The 12,963-nt window shown below is 43.8% G+C and overlaps 1 protein-coding gene across 4 annotated transcripts in view; it reads right to left on the bottom strand.

Annotated features, from left to right (window-relative positions):
* The window catches only part of cpeb2 (cytoplasmic polyadenylation element binding protein 2), a 168,359-nt gene that overhangs the window by 111,393 nt on the left and 44,003 nt on the right, over positions 1-12,963 (bottom strand). For 2 of the 4 annotated variants that reach the window (XM_072496399.1, XM_072496398.1), the window contains exon 4: positions 9,372-9,416. The exons of the other annotated variants lie outside the window; for them this stretch is intronic. In XM_072496399.1, the coding sequence (XP_072352500.1) occupies positions 9,372-9,416 (45 nt within the window). The remainder of the gene's footprint in view (positions 1-9,371; positions 9,417-12,963) is intronic. 4 annotated transcript variants of the gene reach the window in all.

The following is a 12,963-nucleotide window of genomic DNA, read 5'->3' as shown; positions in this document are numbered from 1 at the left end:
TGAAAAGATGCTGAGTGGTACGGGGACTCGGAGGAACTGTGTGTCTGGGTGGAAGCAAAGTCTATGAGGGGGGGAAGCCTGGGGGCGTTGGTAATGGATCTGCTCCTGTTGGTACCAAAGAAACACTTGACTAACCCAATAGTAGTAACCACATTAAAAATTTGGAGGCAGCTCCGTCAACATTTCAATTTGAAGGCTGTCTCAAGGCTATCTCCCATCTGTGCAAACCAGTTATTCGAGCCTGCTCGCCTGAATGAGAGGTTTAGGGAATGGAAGGATGGGTTTTTATGACGATCAATGATAATTTCATGGTACCATTACTGAGACTAGCTTTCAATTCCAGATGCTTTTCTTTTAATGACCAACTGAATTATCAATTCAGCCACATTTGCATTTACCAAATCCCGGCTGCTATTATCACAAGGACTTTATTAGTTTTAAATAGGTTCAAAAACTGGATGGCCTTAAGCATCTCTACAGAGGTCAAACATATGGCTTGTGACCTAACAAAATGAACAAAAATTAATCTGGAAAGGCACTAAACTGGTTAGCACTACTGCCTCATTGTGCCAGGGACCCGGGTTCGATTCCCACCTCCATGTCTGTGTGGAGTTTGTACGTTCTCCCCGTGTTTGCGTGGGTTTCCTCCGGGTGCTCCGGTTTCCTCCCACAGTCCAAACATGTGCAGGTTAGGTGGCTTGGACATGCTAAATTGCCCCTCAGGGTGAGGTTAAAGGGTCGGTGCAGACTTGAAGGACGGAATGGCCGGTTTCTGTACTGTAGGGATTCTATGATTCTGTGAAATCGCGAGACTCCATCGGGAATGTGCAGAGGCACAATCGGAGGGAGTATCAGAAGGAATGTCCAAACCTCCAAATAGCCCAGCTACCCAACATTTCAAGCAACACCTGACCCGCATTGGCAAGAACTGCAGATAGCACAGTGGACTTATCAGCCATCTCAGAACCCATCAAACCAGAGTGTAAGCAAGTCTTCCCCGGTCCCAAAGGATTGCTTAAGAGGAGAAAACACCAGAGAGCTGCCAAAATAAAATGGGCAGGTTTTCATTATTTAGAAGAATGCAGCCAATATACAAGTTACTTAACATTTCAAGCACAGTGATATATACTTGCTTTTTCACATAAAGTACCTTTTCTACTGTTTGCATATAGGTTTTCCCGCCCCATTTTCTTGTTATCTACTCCTGAAAGTTCAAGTTCCTGTTCAGCTTCTGCCACAAATGCCACGTCTTAAACATACTTTTAACAATCTTCCATAGTGTTGCTGTTCTCCAAACCTACCTCAGATGCACTGGAGCCCGCAATCGAATCGTTGACTTCTGCAATGTTTTCCTCATTGACATCCAAACTTCGATGTGTGTGGATCACAAGAGGGAGATTGTCCCACCTCAGCAAATCAGCCTTCACCCTCCCCACCAAGCTAGTGAAATTAAACTTCCGAAGCACTACCCAATCCTGGGCCACTTGCACCCCTAGATACCTAAAATGAGATGCCACCAGATGAAATGGCGGCCCCTCTCCAGCCCCCACTCCCACTGGGGAGATCAGAAAGCACTCACTTTTCCCAAAAATCAGTTTGTACCCTGAAAACATCCCAAATCTCTGGAGCAACCCAATTATATTCCCCACCAAGGAACCCGGCTCCTAGATACAGTCATTGGCATATAAGGCACTCTATGTTACACCCCTCCGTCCCCACTATCCCCTCCCACAACTCCGACCTCCTCAGCACAATGGCCATGGGAGAGGGGATTTGGGACATCCTTGCCTCGTACCCCGGTGCAATGCAAAATACCATGAGTTCATACTATTTGTGTGCATGCTCGCCATCGGCTCCTTATATAGCAGCTGCACCCATGCCACAAACTTTGGCTCAATCCCAAATTTCTCCACTCCACCCGATCGATCGCCTTCTCCGCATCCAATGCCACCGCCACCTCCATCTCCCTTCCCTCTGCCGGAAAAAGCGCCATATTCAATAGCCTCCTCACATTCAAGTACAACGGTCTTCCCTTTACGAACCCAGTCTGGTCACACCCAATCATCTTTGGAAGGTACCCCTCCTATCTTAACTCCAACACCTTTGCCAATATCTTGCCGTCTATATTTAGCAGATATGGGCCTATACGCCCTCAACTCCACTGATCCTTGTCCTTCTTTAGCAACAACTAGATGGAGGCCTGCCCCATCATTTGCTGCAAGATGCCCTGAACCACATCCTCAAACAATGCTTAACGAACATCTATCTTAAGTCAAGCAGCAGAGAGAATGAGGAATTCAAAAGTTAGAACACAGAACACTCTGCCAACTTTGGGCAGACTTCCCGGGGCCCGAGAGATGAAGTGGGACTCGGTTCGACTGGTGGCCAAGAATTGGCCAAATGCCATTATTCTACCCAGTAACAGGTGATGATTGGATCCTGCCTGAGTGGGATAATTTCCAGAGATTTAAGGAAAGCAGAGTTGAGTCCAGGACACACAGGGAAAGACCTGCTCCCTCTCTTCTCTTTCTCTCCAGAAGGCTTTGAGTTGATATATTTCTGAAACTGCAGAGATCTGAATGAATCTACAGTGAAAACCTCAAACTGAAAGCCTGGATTGAAGCAAAGGTGCTAGAAACAATCATCTGAAACAAATACTCTTATCTTTTTCCCTTTTACCTATTATTTCCACCCTTCTCCTCCCTTCTGCATTTGTCTGTCGTGTGTATATATAAAAAGAGAGAAAAAGTGAGAGAAGGCAAGTTAAAATGGGAGATTAGGAATTAGATAATAGTTAACCAGTTGTATTTGCTGCATATTTCATTATTTTTCTTGTTATAAACAGTAATTGCGTTTACATTTCTAAATCTGGCGACTGCAGTTATTGGGCAGCCAAGGACCAAAACCTTTGGGTATTTTTCGAAGAATTATTTGTTAATTCAATTGTGTTGCGACTCTAGGTCAAGTGGGGTTAGAATTGACCACGCACTAGTCCAGGATGTCGTAACAGGATCTGTTCCATCTATTTGACCTTGAAAACTGCAAATGAGCAAATCCATTACCGATGACAGCCTTAAATCGAAAATATTTCACATGTCAGAAATGTTTAGTTTTCAAACTCCAACCGAGTACTCTTCCAAAAGAAAAAATTTAAACTTAATTATTTCAAATTAATGGCTAAACTCCTGCATGGATTACAATCTCAAGTAATATCATGTGTCAATTCTTATTCAATATCATCATTCAATAAACAATACATAGGTTATGGAGTGTCACCGTTGAACATTAAAAGAACTCCACAATGTGCCCATATGTATAATTTATTTTAGGAAAAGATAATAAAAATGCAATCCATACAAGGAGGTGAAGGACTACACAAAAACTTCTCAGGTAGCACATCGAAAGTGCCCCCTGACCACAAAGTGATTAAGTGAATAACACAACTTACATTTGTCAATCTTTTCCCTGGGCAGGATTGATCAGATGGCAGGGTTTTCTACCCTGCCACTTGAACACTCGATGGGTAATGCATCGTCGCCGATCCTGGCTGCCCCGCAGCCATTTATTGCTCTACAGGGCTAATTGCCTCTGGTTATCTGCTCCCCACTGAATCAGACTGGCTGGCAGTCCCACCAATGCCAGGGTTGGGCAGTGGCCACTGCTGGGAAAACAGGCACTCCCAAAGAAGAGGAGTTTATGGATGTTGGAGTTCAGCAAGTCCAGGGAATAGGCAGGGCCTGGCTGATAGGCACCAGTGGGGTGGGAGAAAGGTGGGGTGGGGGAGGGCTAAAGGGGGGTATGACTTTGGGTAGTGGGTATGCCTCTGATGGGCACAAGGGAGCCTGAAAAGGTGACCACCTCCCCTACCTTGACCGACACTGTCCGCGCAGTAAAAGCTGTCAGGCTACCCACCTAGTATGTCTTCTCCCATTGCAGGTAATATAGCAGCGGGGGCAAGGCAAGTACACAATGTAGCATTCACAATTCCTCAGATACTGAAGCAGTCAATGCCCAAACGCAGCAAGACCTGGGCAATATCCAGGCCTGGGCTGACATGTGGCAAGTAACATTCACACCACACAAGTGCCAGGCACTGACCATCTCCACCAACAAGAGAGGATCTAACCATTTCCCCATGACATTCAATGGCATTGCCATCGTTGAATCCCCCCATCAACATCCTGGGGGTTACCAGAAACTGAACAAGCCATTGGATAGGGTGGACAGTGAGAGCCTTTTTCCTTGGATGGTGATGTCTAGCACGAGGGGACATACCTTTAAATTTGAGGGGAGATAGATATAAGACAGATGTCAGAGGTAGGTTCTTTACTCAGAGAGTAGTAAGGGCGTGGAATGCCCTGCCTGCAACAGTATTGGACTCGCCAACACTAAGGACATTCAAATGGTTATTGGATAGACATATGGACAATAAGGGAATAGTGTAGATGGGCTTTAGAGTGGTTTCACAGGTCGGCGCAACATCGAGGGCCGAAGGGCCTGTACTGCGCTGTAATGTTCTATGTTCTATGTTCTAAATACAGTGGCTACCAGAGCAGGACAAATGGTAGGGATGCTGCAATGAGTAACTCACCTCCTGACTCCCCAAAGCCTGTCCACCATCTACAAGGCACAAGTCAGTAGTGTAATGGAATACTTGCCTGGATGAGTGCAGCTCCAACAGCACTCATGGAGCTTGACACCATCCAGGACAAAGCAGCCCATTTGATTTCCAATCCTTCCACCACCAATGGACAGTGGCAGCAATGTGTACCATCTACAGGATGCACTGCAGGAAGTCACCGAGGTTCCTTTGGCAGCACCTTAGATCACCACCATCTAAAAGGACAAGGGCAGCAGCAGATAAATGGGAACACCTCCACCTGGAGGTTCCCCTTCAAGTCACTCACCATCCTGACTTGGAAATATATCACCGTTCCTTCACTGTCGTTGGGTCAAAATCCTGGAACTCTCTCCCCAACAGCATTGTGGATGTACCTACACCTCAGGGACTGCAGCAGCTGAAGAAAACAGCTAACCACCACCTTCTGATAGGCAACTAGGAATGGACAATAAATGCTGGCCAAACCAGCAATGTCCACATCCCATAAAAATGAACTTTTAAAAAGTGTCCATCAATTGACCACCAAAGGGCCTCAATGGGCCCAAGAGAGTGTGGGGGCCACCTGACACCTCCACCACTCCAGGTGAAATAGGAGACAGGTTGGGATGGGAAGGTAGCCTGTATGCAGGCTCCGCAGGGCATTTTACGAGCCACCCAGTCTTTAAACCCACAGGCAGGGGACCGCAAAATGTCACTCCCCCATATATTTCTTTACAGGCCCCATTCCCACGGTGACCAAAAGAAATATGGGATTTCATGGAGTGTTTGCTCCTCTGGGTCAATTTTAACCTTCCAATCTATTTTTAGCCAGTTATTATGCTGGAGGTTGTTTTCCCTGTGGGAAAGTCTAGGACCAGAGGGCATAATCCGAGTAAGGGGTTGCCTACTTAAGACAGAGATGAGGAGGAACGTCTACTCTCAGAGGGTAGTGAATCTGTGAAATTCTTTACCACAGAGCCATAGGGGCTGGGTTTTTAAGTGTGTTCAAGGCAGAAATAGACAGATTTTTAATCAGTAAGGGGATGAAGGGTTATGGGAATAAGGCGGGGAAGTGGAGTTGAGGATTATATCAGATCAGTCATGATCTAATTGAATGGCAGAGCAGGCTCAATGAGCCGAATGGCTTACTTCTGCTCCTACGTCTTATTCACCCAATTCCTTTTATAAAAGTTAGTCAACACATTAACTGTTTTGGATGGGAATCTATCCCACAGATTTATTGTTCTGCCAAAATTGAATCATGATCTCTAGAACCAAATAACTTACCAATCTAACCAAAATATTGGAAAGCAAATGCATATTCAGTACATTTCATCTACTGAAAATATTGTTCAATGAAGACAAAATTTCATTCTATGAGCCTCACAAAAAAAAACAAAGCCCTTCTTTGAACATTCACCAAATTCATTTGATTTGCCAAATCTACACATAAAATGGACTCCAATTCTATTCTGCATTTGTTTCTTGCATTAATGTACATTTACTGACATTAATCTTTAATGGCAAATTGCATAACCTATTTTAGTACTTTTCTAGGGCCTGTTGATCGCTGCTAATCACCCTTACGCTATGTACCACCTGTCCATATAGCTTTGTACCATCAGCAAGTTTTAGATAGCTGGTATTCTCCACTTGTATTGCAAATACGGTCAACAATGACCTTACCAGTTATTCAGAGAAAGCATATAAGTTATAGCATTTGACCATACAGAGCAGAAAACTCCCAGATTTAACTCATACTTTCTGCTGATTGAGGTCTGAGTAATATATGAGGACAGATAACTGGCCTCTGTGTCACCAAACCGGGGAGTGACAAGAAAGAAAGAAAAATCAGATTTCCTGATTACTATCCAGAAACCCAAAACGCTGGAAAGTATAAGGTTCAAAAGAGATGGTCAAACAAACACCTTGCAGATTTGTGTAAAGAATTGCCAGTCAGGCATAGTATTGGAATGTTGCCAGTCCATGGATAATTATATTTTAAAATCAGCAAGTGCATTATAGGAATGGGAGGAAAATAAAAACTTGTGGATGCGAAAAGACTCTAAAGACAGAGCACGAAAGGACTCTGTTTCCTATTCAGACAGAATAGTGTTAGGTTGACACTAGATTTCAGTTAGCTGGGTGTCTGTTAATTTCATGGACTTTCGAAAGGGTAAGAAAGGAGCATTTTTGTTCAAAACTACCCTCATTTTTGAGTAGAAAAATTATGTCGGCTATCACAACATTTCCAAACATATTCCAATTATAGTGTGACCATTAGGTAGGGTCTGTCTCCTTCTTGGACAATCCAAAAGGAACATCCAGAAATAACATTCTTGAATACAGTAGAGACAAGTCCAAGGGCTACTCTGCGAACTGAGGGAAGTCACACTCTTGGCAGGGAAGAGAAATGTCCTCGTCTGTATTGGGGTTTGTCCAGGTGGTTCTTGGTGCCCCTCAACCTGGACATACACTACATCTCCTGGTGTTTGCAATGTAGCAGTTCCTGAATAGATGGGATTTTACCATGAAATTTACTCCATCTGAGTGCCTAATGTAGACAACACCATAACCGAGGGTCTCTAAAACACCACTGAAATGAACTTTCAAAATGTATTGAGAAATATCGCGAGAATCATTTTCTTTCGTAAAGTGGGAGTACTCGGAATAAAATGTAATGATACATGACTTATTGTCTTAAACTACAATGAATGCACATTTGTCACAACGTTTTTGGATTCATGCAATTGTTAAAGCATCAACATTGATTATGGACCCCATGAAGTGTTATGCCATGAGCTCAGACATGGGCAAGGAAACCTGCTTATTACCACCTACTGTCCCCCTCAGCTGATGAATCTGCACTCCTCCATGTTGAACACCACTTTGAGGAAGCACTGAAGGTCACAATCGCACAGAAGGTACAATGTGCAGCAGCTAGAGTGGCTCAGTAGTGTCACTACTGTCTGAGCCCGAAAGGACATAGCTGCTAGACTGGGTTTCGGGAGGTGTTCAGGGAACCAACAAGAAGAAAACACCTACTTGACTTCATCTTCATCAATCTACCTATCACAGATGCATCAGTCCATGACAATATGAAATGAAATGTAAATCGCTTGTCACAAGTAGGCTTCAAATGAAGTTACTGTGAAAAGCCCCTAGTCGCCATTAGGAGTGACCATTGCACAGTCCTTGTGGAGACAAAGCCCCATCACCACTTAAAGGATCCCATCCATCGTGTTGTGTGAGACAGCTGAATGCACTGGATACTGCAAAGGCTGTGGGTCATGATAACATTTCAGCTTGTGCTCCAGAACTAACTGTGCCCCTAGCCAAGCTGTTCCAGTACAACTACAACGATGGCATCTACCCGGCAATGTGTAAAATTACCCAGGTGTGCCCTGTCCACAAAAAGCAGGAAAAATCCAACCCGGCCAATTACTGCCCAGTTTACTCTCGGTCACTTACTTAGCAATAATCTACTCACTGATGCTCTGAATACTCTGCGCCGGACCTCATTCCAGCCTCTGTCCAAACATTGACAAAACAGCTGACTAAAGACTTGAAGTGAGAGTGCCTGCCCTTGACTTCAAGGCTGCATTTGACCAAATGTGGCATCAAGGGCCCAAGCAAAACTGAAGTAAATGGGAATCAGGGGGAAAACTCGCCACTGGTTAGAGTCATAACTAGCACCAAGTAAGGTAGTTTTGGTTGCTGGAGGTCAATCATGTCAGCCCTGGAACATTGCTGCAGGAGTTCCTCAGGGTAGTGTCCTTCAGCTCTTTCATCAATTACCTTCCATCCATTGCTGATGTTTGCACAATGTTCAGCACGAGTCACGACTCCTCAGATGCTGGAACAGTCTGTCCATATACAGCAAGACCTAGGCAATATTCAGGCTTAGGCTAAGTGGCAAGTAACATTCGTGTCACACAAGTAATAATAATCCATTGACTCTTTCTACACCTCCCGCTGACTTGGGAAAGCGGGCAGCATAATCAAAGACTCCTTCCACCCGTCTTACTCATTCTTCCAACATCTTCCACCGGGCAGGAGATACAAAAGTCTGAGAACACGCACAAGCTCACTCAAAACAGCTTTTTACCTGCTGTTACCAAACTCCTAAATGACCCTCTTACGACTGACCTGATTAATACTACACTCCTATATGCTTTACATTGTGTACCTTGTGTTGCCCTATTATGTATTTTCTTTTCATGTACTAAATGATTGGTTTGAGCTGCTCGCAGAAAAATTTTCACTGTATCTGGATACACGTGACAATAAACAAATCCAATCCAATAATATTTATTAGTGTCACAAGTAGTCACAATATTAACACTAAGTGCCAGACAATGACCATTTCCAACAAGAGAGAATCGAACCATCTCCCCTTGACATTGGCATTACCATCGCCGAATCCCCCTCTAACACCGCCCTGGGGTTACCATTTACCAGAAACCGAACTGGATTAGCCATATAAATATTGTGCATTACAAGAGCAGGTCAGAGGCTATGAATCCTGCGACAAGTAACTCGTGTCCTGATTCCCCAAAGTTTGTCCACCATTTACAATGCATAAGTCAGGGTATAATGGAATACTCTCCACTTGGCTGGATGATTGCAGCTCCAGTAAGACTGACGAAGCTTGACACCATCCATTACAAACCAGCCCACATGATTGGCATCCTGTCCATCACAATAAACATTTACTCCAACACACAATGGCAGCAGTGTTCCATCTACAAGATGCACAGCAGCAACTCACCAAGGCTCCTTCGACAGCACCATTCAAACATGCGACCTCGATCACCTAGAACGACAAAGGCAGCAGATGCATGCGAACACCACTAATGGCAAGTCACACACCATCCTGACTTGGAACTATATAGTCATTTGTTCAGTTGCTGGGTCAAAATCTTGGAACTCCCTCCCTAATAGAACTGTGAGTGTTCCCACAACGCATGGACTGCAGCGGTTCAAGAAGGCAGCACCTTCTCAAGGGCAATTAAGATGGGCAACAAACCCTGGTCTAGCCAGCGATGCCCACATCCCATGAACAAATATGAAACAACACATTTTTCCCACTCCTAACTTTCGACTAAATGATTTACAGGTACCCAATTTTTGCTCTTTTTTTGCCTATTGTTGTTACGTTAAATTACTGTATACTTAAAAAATTCCTATTATTGACCAGTTAGTTTAGATTTTCTACAACTCTCAATTCACATTGCAATGTGGAGTGGTTGAGGTGAATAGTTTGGGTGCATACAGGAATATAAGAACAGAGGAAGAAATAGAAACAGATGGCTGTTCGAGCCTGTTCCACTGCCATTCAATACAATCATGGCTGATCATCGACTTTAGCTCAATTTTCCTGTCCACTCCCCATATCCCTTGATTAGTGAGATCCCAGAAATCTACATTAGATATATGGCACAGAAACTGGCCATTGGGCTTAACCAGTCCATGCCGGTTCTTTTATAGAATCATAGAATTTACAGTGCCGAAGGAGGCCATTCGGCTCATCGAGTCGGCACCAGTCCTTGGAAAGAGCACTTTACCCAAGCCCACATCTCCATCCTATCCCCACCTAACCTTTTTGGACACTAAAGTCAATTTAGCATGGCCAATCCACCTAACCTGCATATCTTTAGACTGTGGGAGGAAACCAGAGCACCCGGAGGAAACCCATGCAGACACGGGGAGAAAGTGAAAACTCCACACAGACAGTGACCCAAGGCCGGAATTGAACCCGGGTCCTTGGAGCTGTGAGGCAGCAGTGCTAACTGCTGTGCTGCTCCTCAGTGGTCATTCCCCTCAACAGTATCCAAACCGGTATATCTGTTTGGCGAGGGATTGGCCACAGGAAAGTTCTGCACTGCCTGCCGACCTCTCCTGCTCTGCCTGACGGTCACCCATTCCCTCCTGCCTGTGGAGTTTTGAGTCTGCGGTGTGACCACCTCTCTATAAGTGCCATCCACGACTCTCTCCGCCTCATTGATGCCCTACTTCGCTCCAACTGTGAAACTCATGCTTCCAACATCTATAGCTGGAGACACTTCCTCCACACATGCTGGTGCCGGGCACTGGAAATGTTCCCAGCCTCCCACATTGAGCAAGGTGAGCAAACCAAGGATTTGGGTTCATCTGCCATGATATAGCATTTTAAATTAAAGCTTTGGAAGATGCTTGATAACTCATTGAAATAAGGCACATTGCAAATACCTCCCTGATTTAAGACACACTGCAAAAACGTCACTGAAATAAGAAACACTGCAGATAACTCATTGAAATAAGACACATTGCAAATTACTGGGCAGGCACTGGACTAGTAATCCAGAGACCCAGAGGATTCTGGGGTCCCAGGTTCAATTCTGCCACTGCAGATGGTGAAATTTGCTTCAATCGACCCTTCTCCCATCTTTTCTCATTTGAATCTAGTCTTGCAACCATCTATTTCCTTCTCGTATGCTTGTCTAGTTTTCCTTCAAATGCATCTATAGTATTTACTTCAACACTCCCATGTGGTAGTGGATTACACATTCTTCCTACTTTTTGGGTGAAGAAGTTCCTCCTGAATTGCCTATTGGATTTCCAGGTGAATATCTTATATTGATAGCCTCTAATTATGCTCTTCCCCACAAGAGAAAACATTCTCTATGCATCCACTCCATTAAATAAATGCAAAGAAGTAGCATTTACAATTTTTGGTGTAGAGAATTCCAAAGGTTCACAACAGATATTCCTTCTCATGATGGTCCCAATCCCCTTATCCTGAGACTGCTCTTCCATGTTTAGATTTCCCCATCCAGAGGACACAACTTCTCTATCCTGTTAAGATTGTTCAGAATCTTATATTATGTTTCAATGAGATCACTTCACATTCTTTGAAACGCCAGAAGAGTACAAAAGCCCAATTTATTCAGCACCTCATCATCGGACAACTCTCTCATCCCAGGAAACAATCTAGTGAACCTTTGCAGTATTGCTTCTAATGCAAGCTTATTCATCCTTTAAGCCCTGTAGAACTGAAGCAATATTTTTTTATTCTTGTACCCCAATCCTCTTGCCATAAAAGCTATGTCATATGCCTTCCTCACTGTTTGCTGTACCTGTCGGCTAATTTTCTGTGTTCCTTGTAAGCATACACCCAAGCCCCTTCAAAGTTTTACAAATTCTCACCATTTAAAAAAAAAAAAATTCTGCTTTACTATTCTCATTACTAATTGAATAACTCATACTGCATCTGCCATCTAGTGCTAAATCGCTGGCTTTTAAAGCCGACCAAGGCAGGCCAGTAGCACGGTTCAATTCCCTTACCAGCCTCCCCGAACAGGCGCCGGAATGTGACGACTAGGGGCTTTTCACAGTAACTTCATTTGAAGCCTACTTGTGGCAATAAGCGATTTTCATTTCATTCATTTTTTCATTTTAGTCCATTCACTTAACTGCTTTGTATCTCTTTGCATCCTTGAGTCCTGCTCACAATTTACACATCTACCTAGTTTTGTACCATCAACAAACCTAGATACGTTACTCTCTGTCTTTCTGTTAACATAATTAATATAGATTGCAAATAGCAGAGGCCTCAGCACTGTTCCTTCTTTTGGCACTCCACTCATTACAGCCTGCCAATTGGAAAAGGCCCCGTTTATCCCTACTATTGCTCCATTAACCAATTCTCTATCCATGCTGATGTTTGGCCTCAACACCCATGAGCCCTCATTTTGTGGCATCTCATTGAATAACTTTTGAAAATACAAATATACTACATCTATTTATTCCCCTTTATCTACCGTACTAGTTACATCATGAAGAAACTTTAATAAACTTATCAAATAGTTTCCCTTTCATAAACCATGTAGGCTCTGTCTGATCATAATGCATTAGAAAACCATTGCAAGTCTTATAGCATTTTCCTGATGACTAATGTCAGGCTAATTAGCTTGTAGCTCCCGGTTTTCTGCCTCCCTCCTTTCTTGAATAGTGGTGTGAACGTCCAATCCACTGGGACAATTCCAGAAAGTAGGGAATTTTGGTAAATTATAATCACGCATCCATTATCACTGCAGCTATCTCTTTTAAAATGCTAAGACAAAGGCCTGGGGATTTGTTGGATTTCAGTCTCTTACATTTCTCCAATACTTTTTCTCTGCTAATATTAATGACCTTAAGTTCATCACCCAAAGAACAAAGAACAATGCAGCACAGGAACAGGCCCTTCATGCCTGTACCGGTCATGATACTACCCTTGGCCAAAGAAATAGACGAAGGTTTGTCGGGGTCTTGGTTTCCTTCTATTTCTCATACTTATGTCTTCTACTGTGAAGACGGACACACATTATTTGCCCAATGTC

Source organism: Scyliorhinus torazame, chromosome 3 (assembly GCF_047496885.1).
Source record: "Scyliorhinus torazame isolate Kashiwa2021f chromosome 3, sScyTor2.1, whole genome shotgun sequence".
Classification (NCBI taxonomy): Eukaryota; Metazoa; Chordata; class Chondrichthyes; order Carcharhiniformes; family Scyliorhinidae; genus Scyliorhinus; species Scyliorhinus torazame.
The sequence above is the reverse complement of the archived record's forward strand: the minus strand, read 5'-3'. Positions and strand labels throughout refer to the sequence as shown.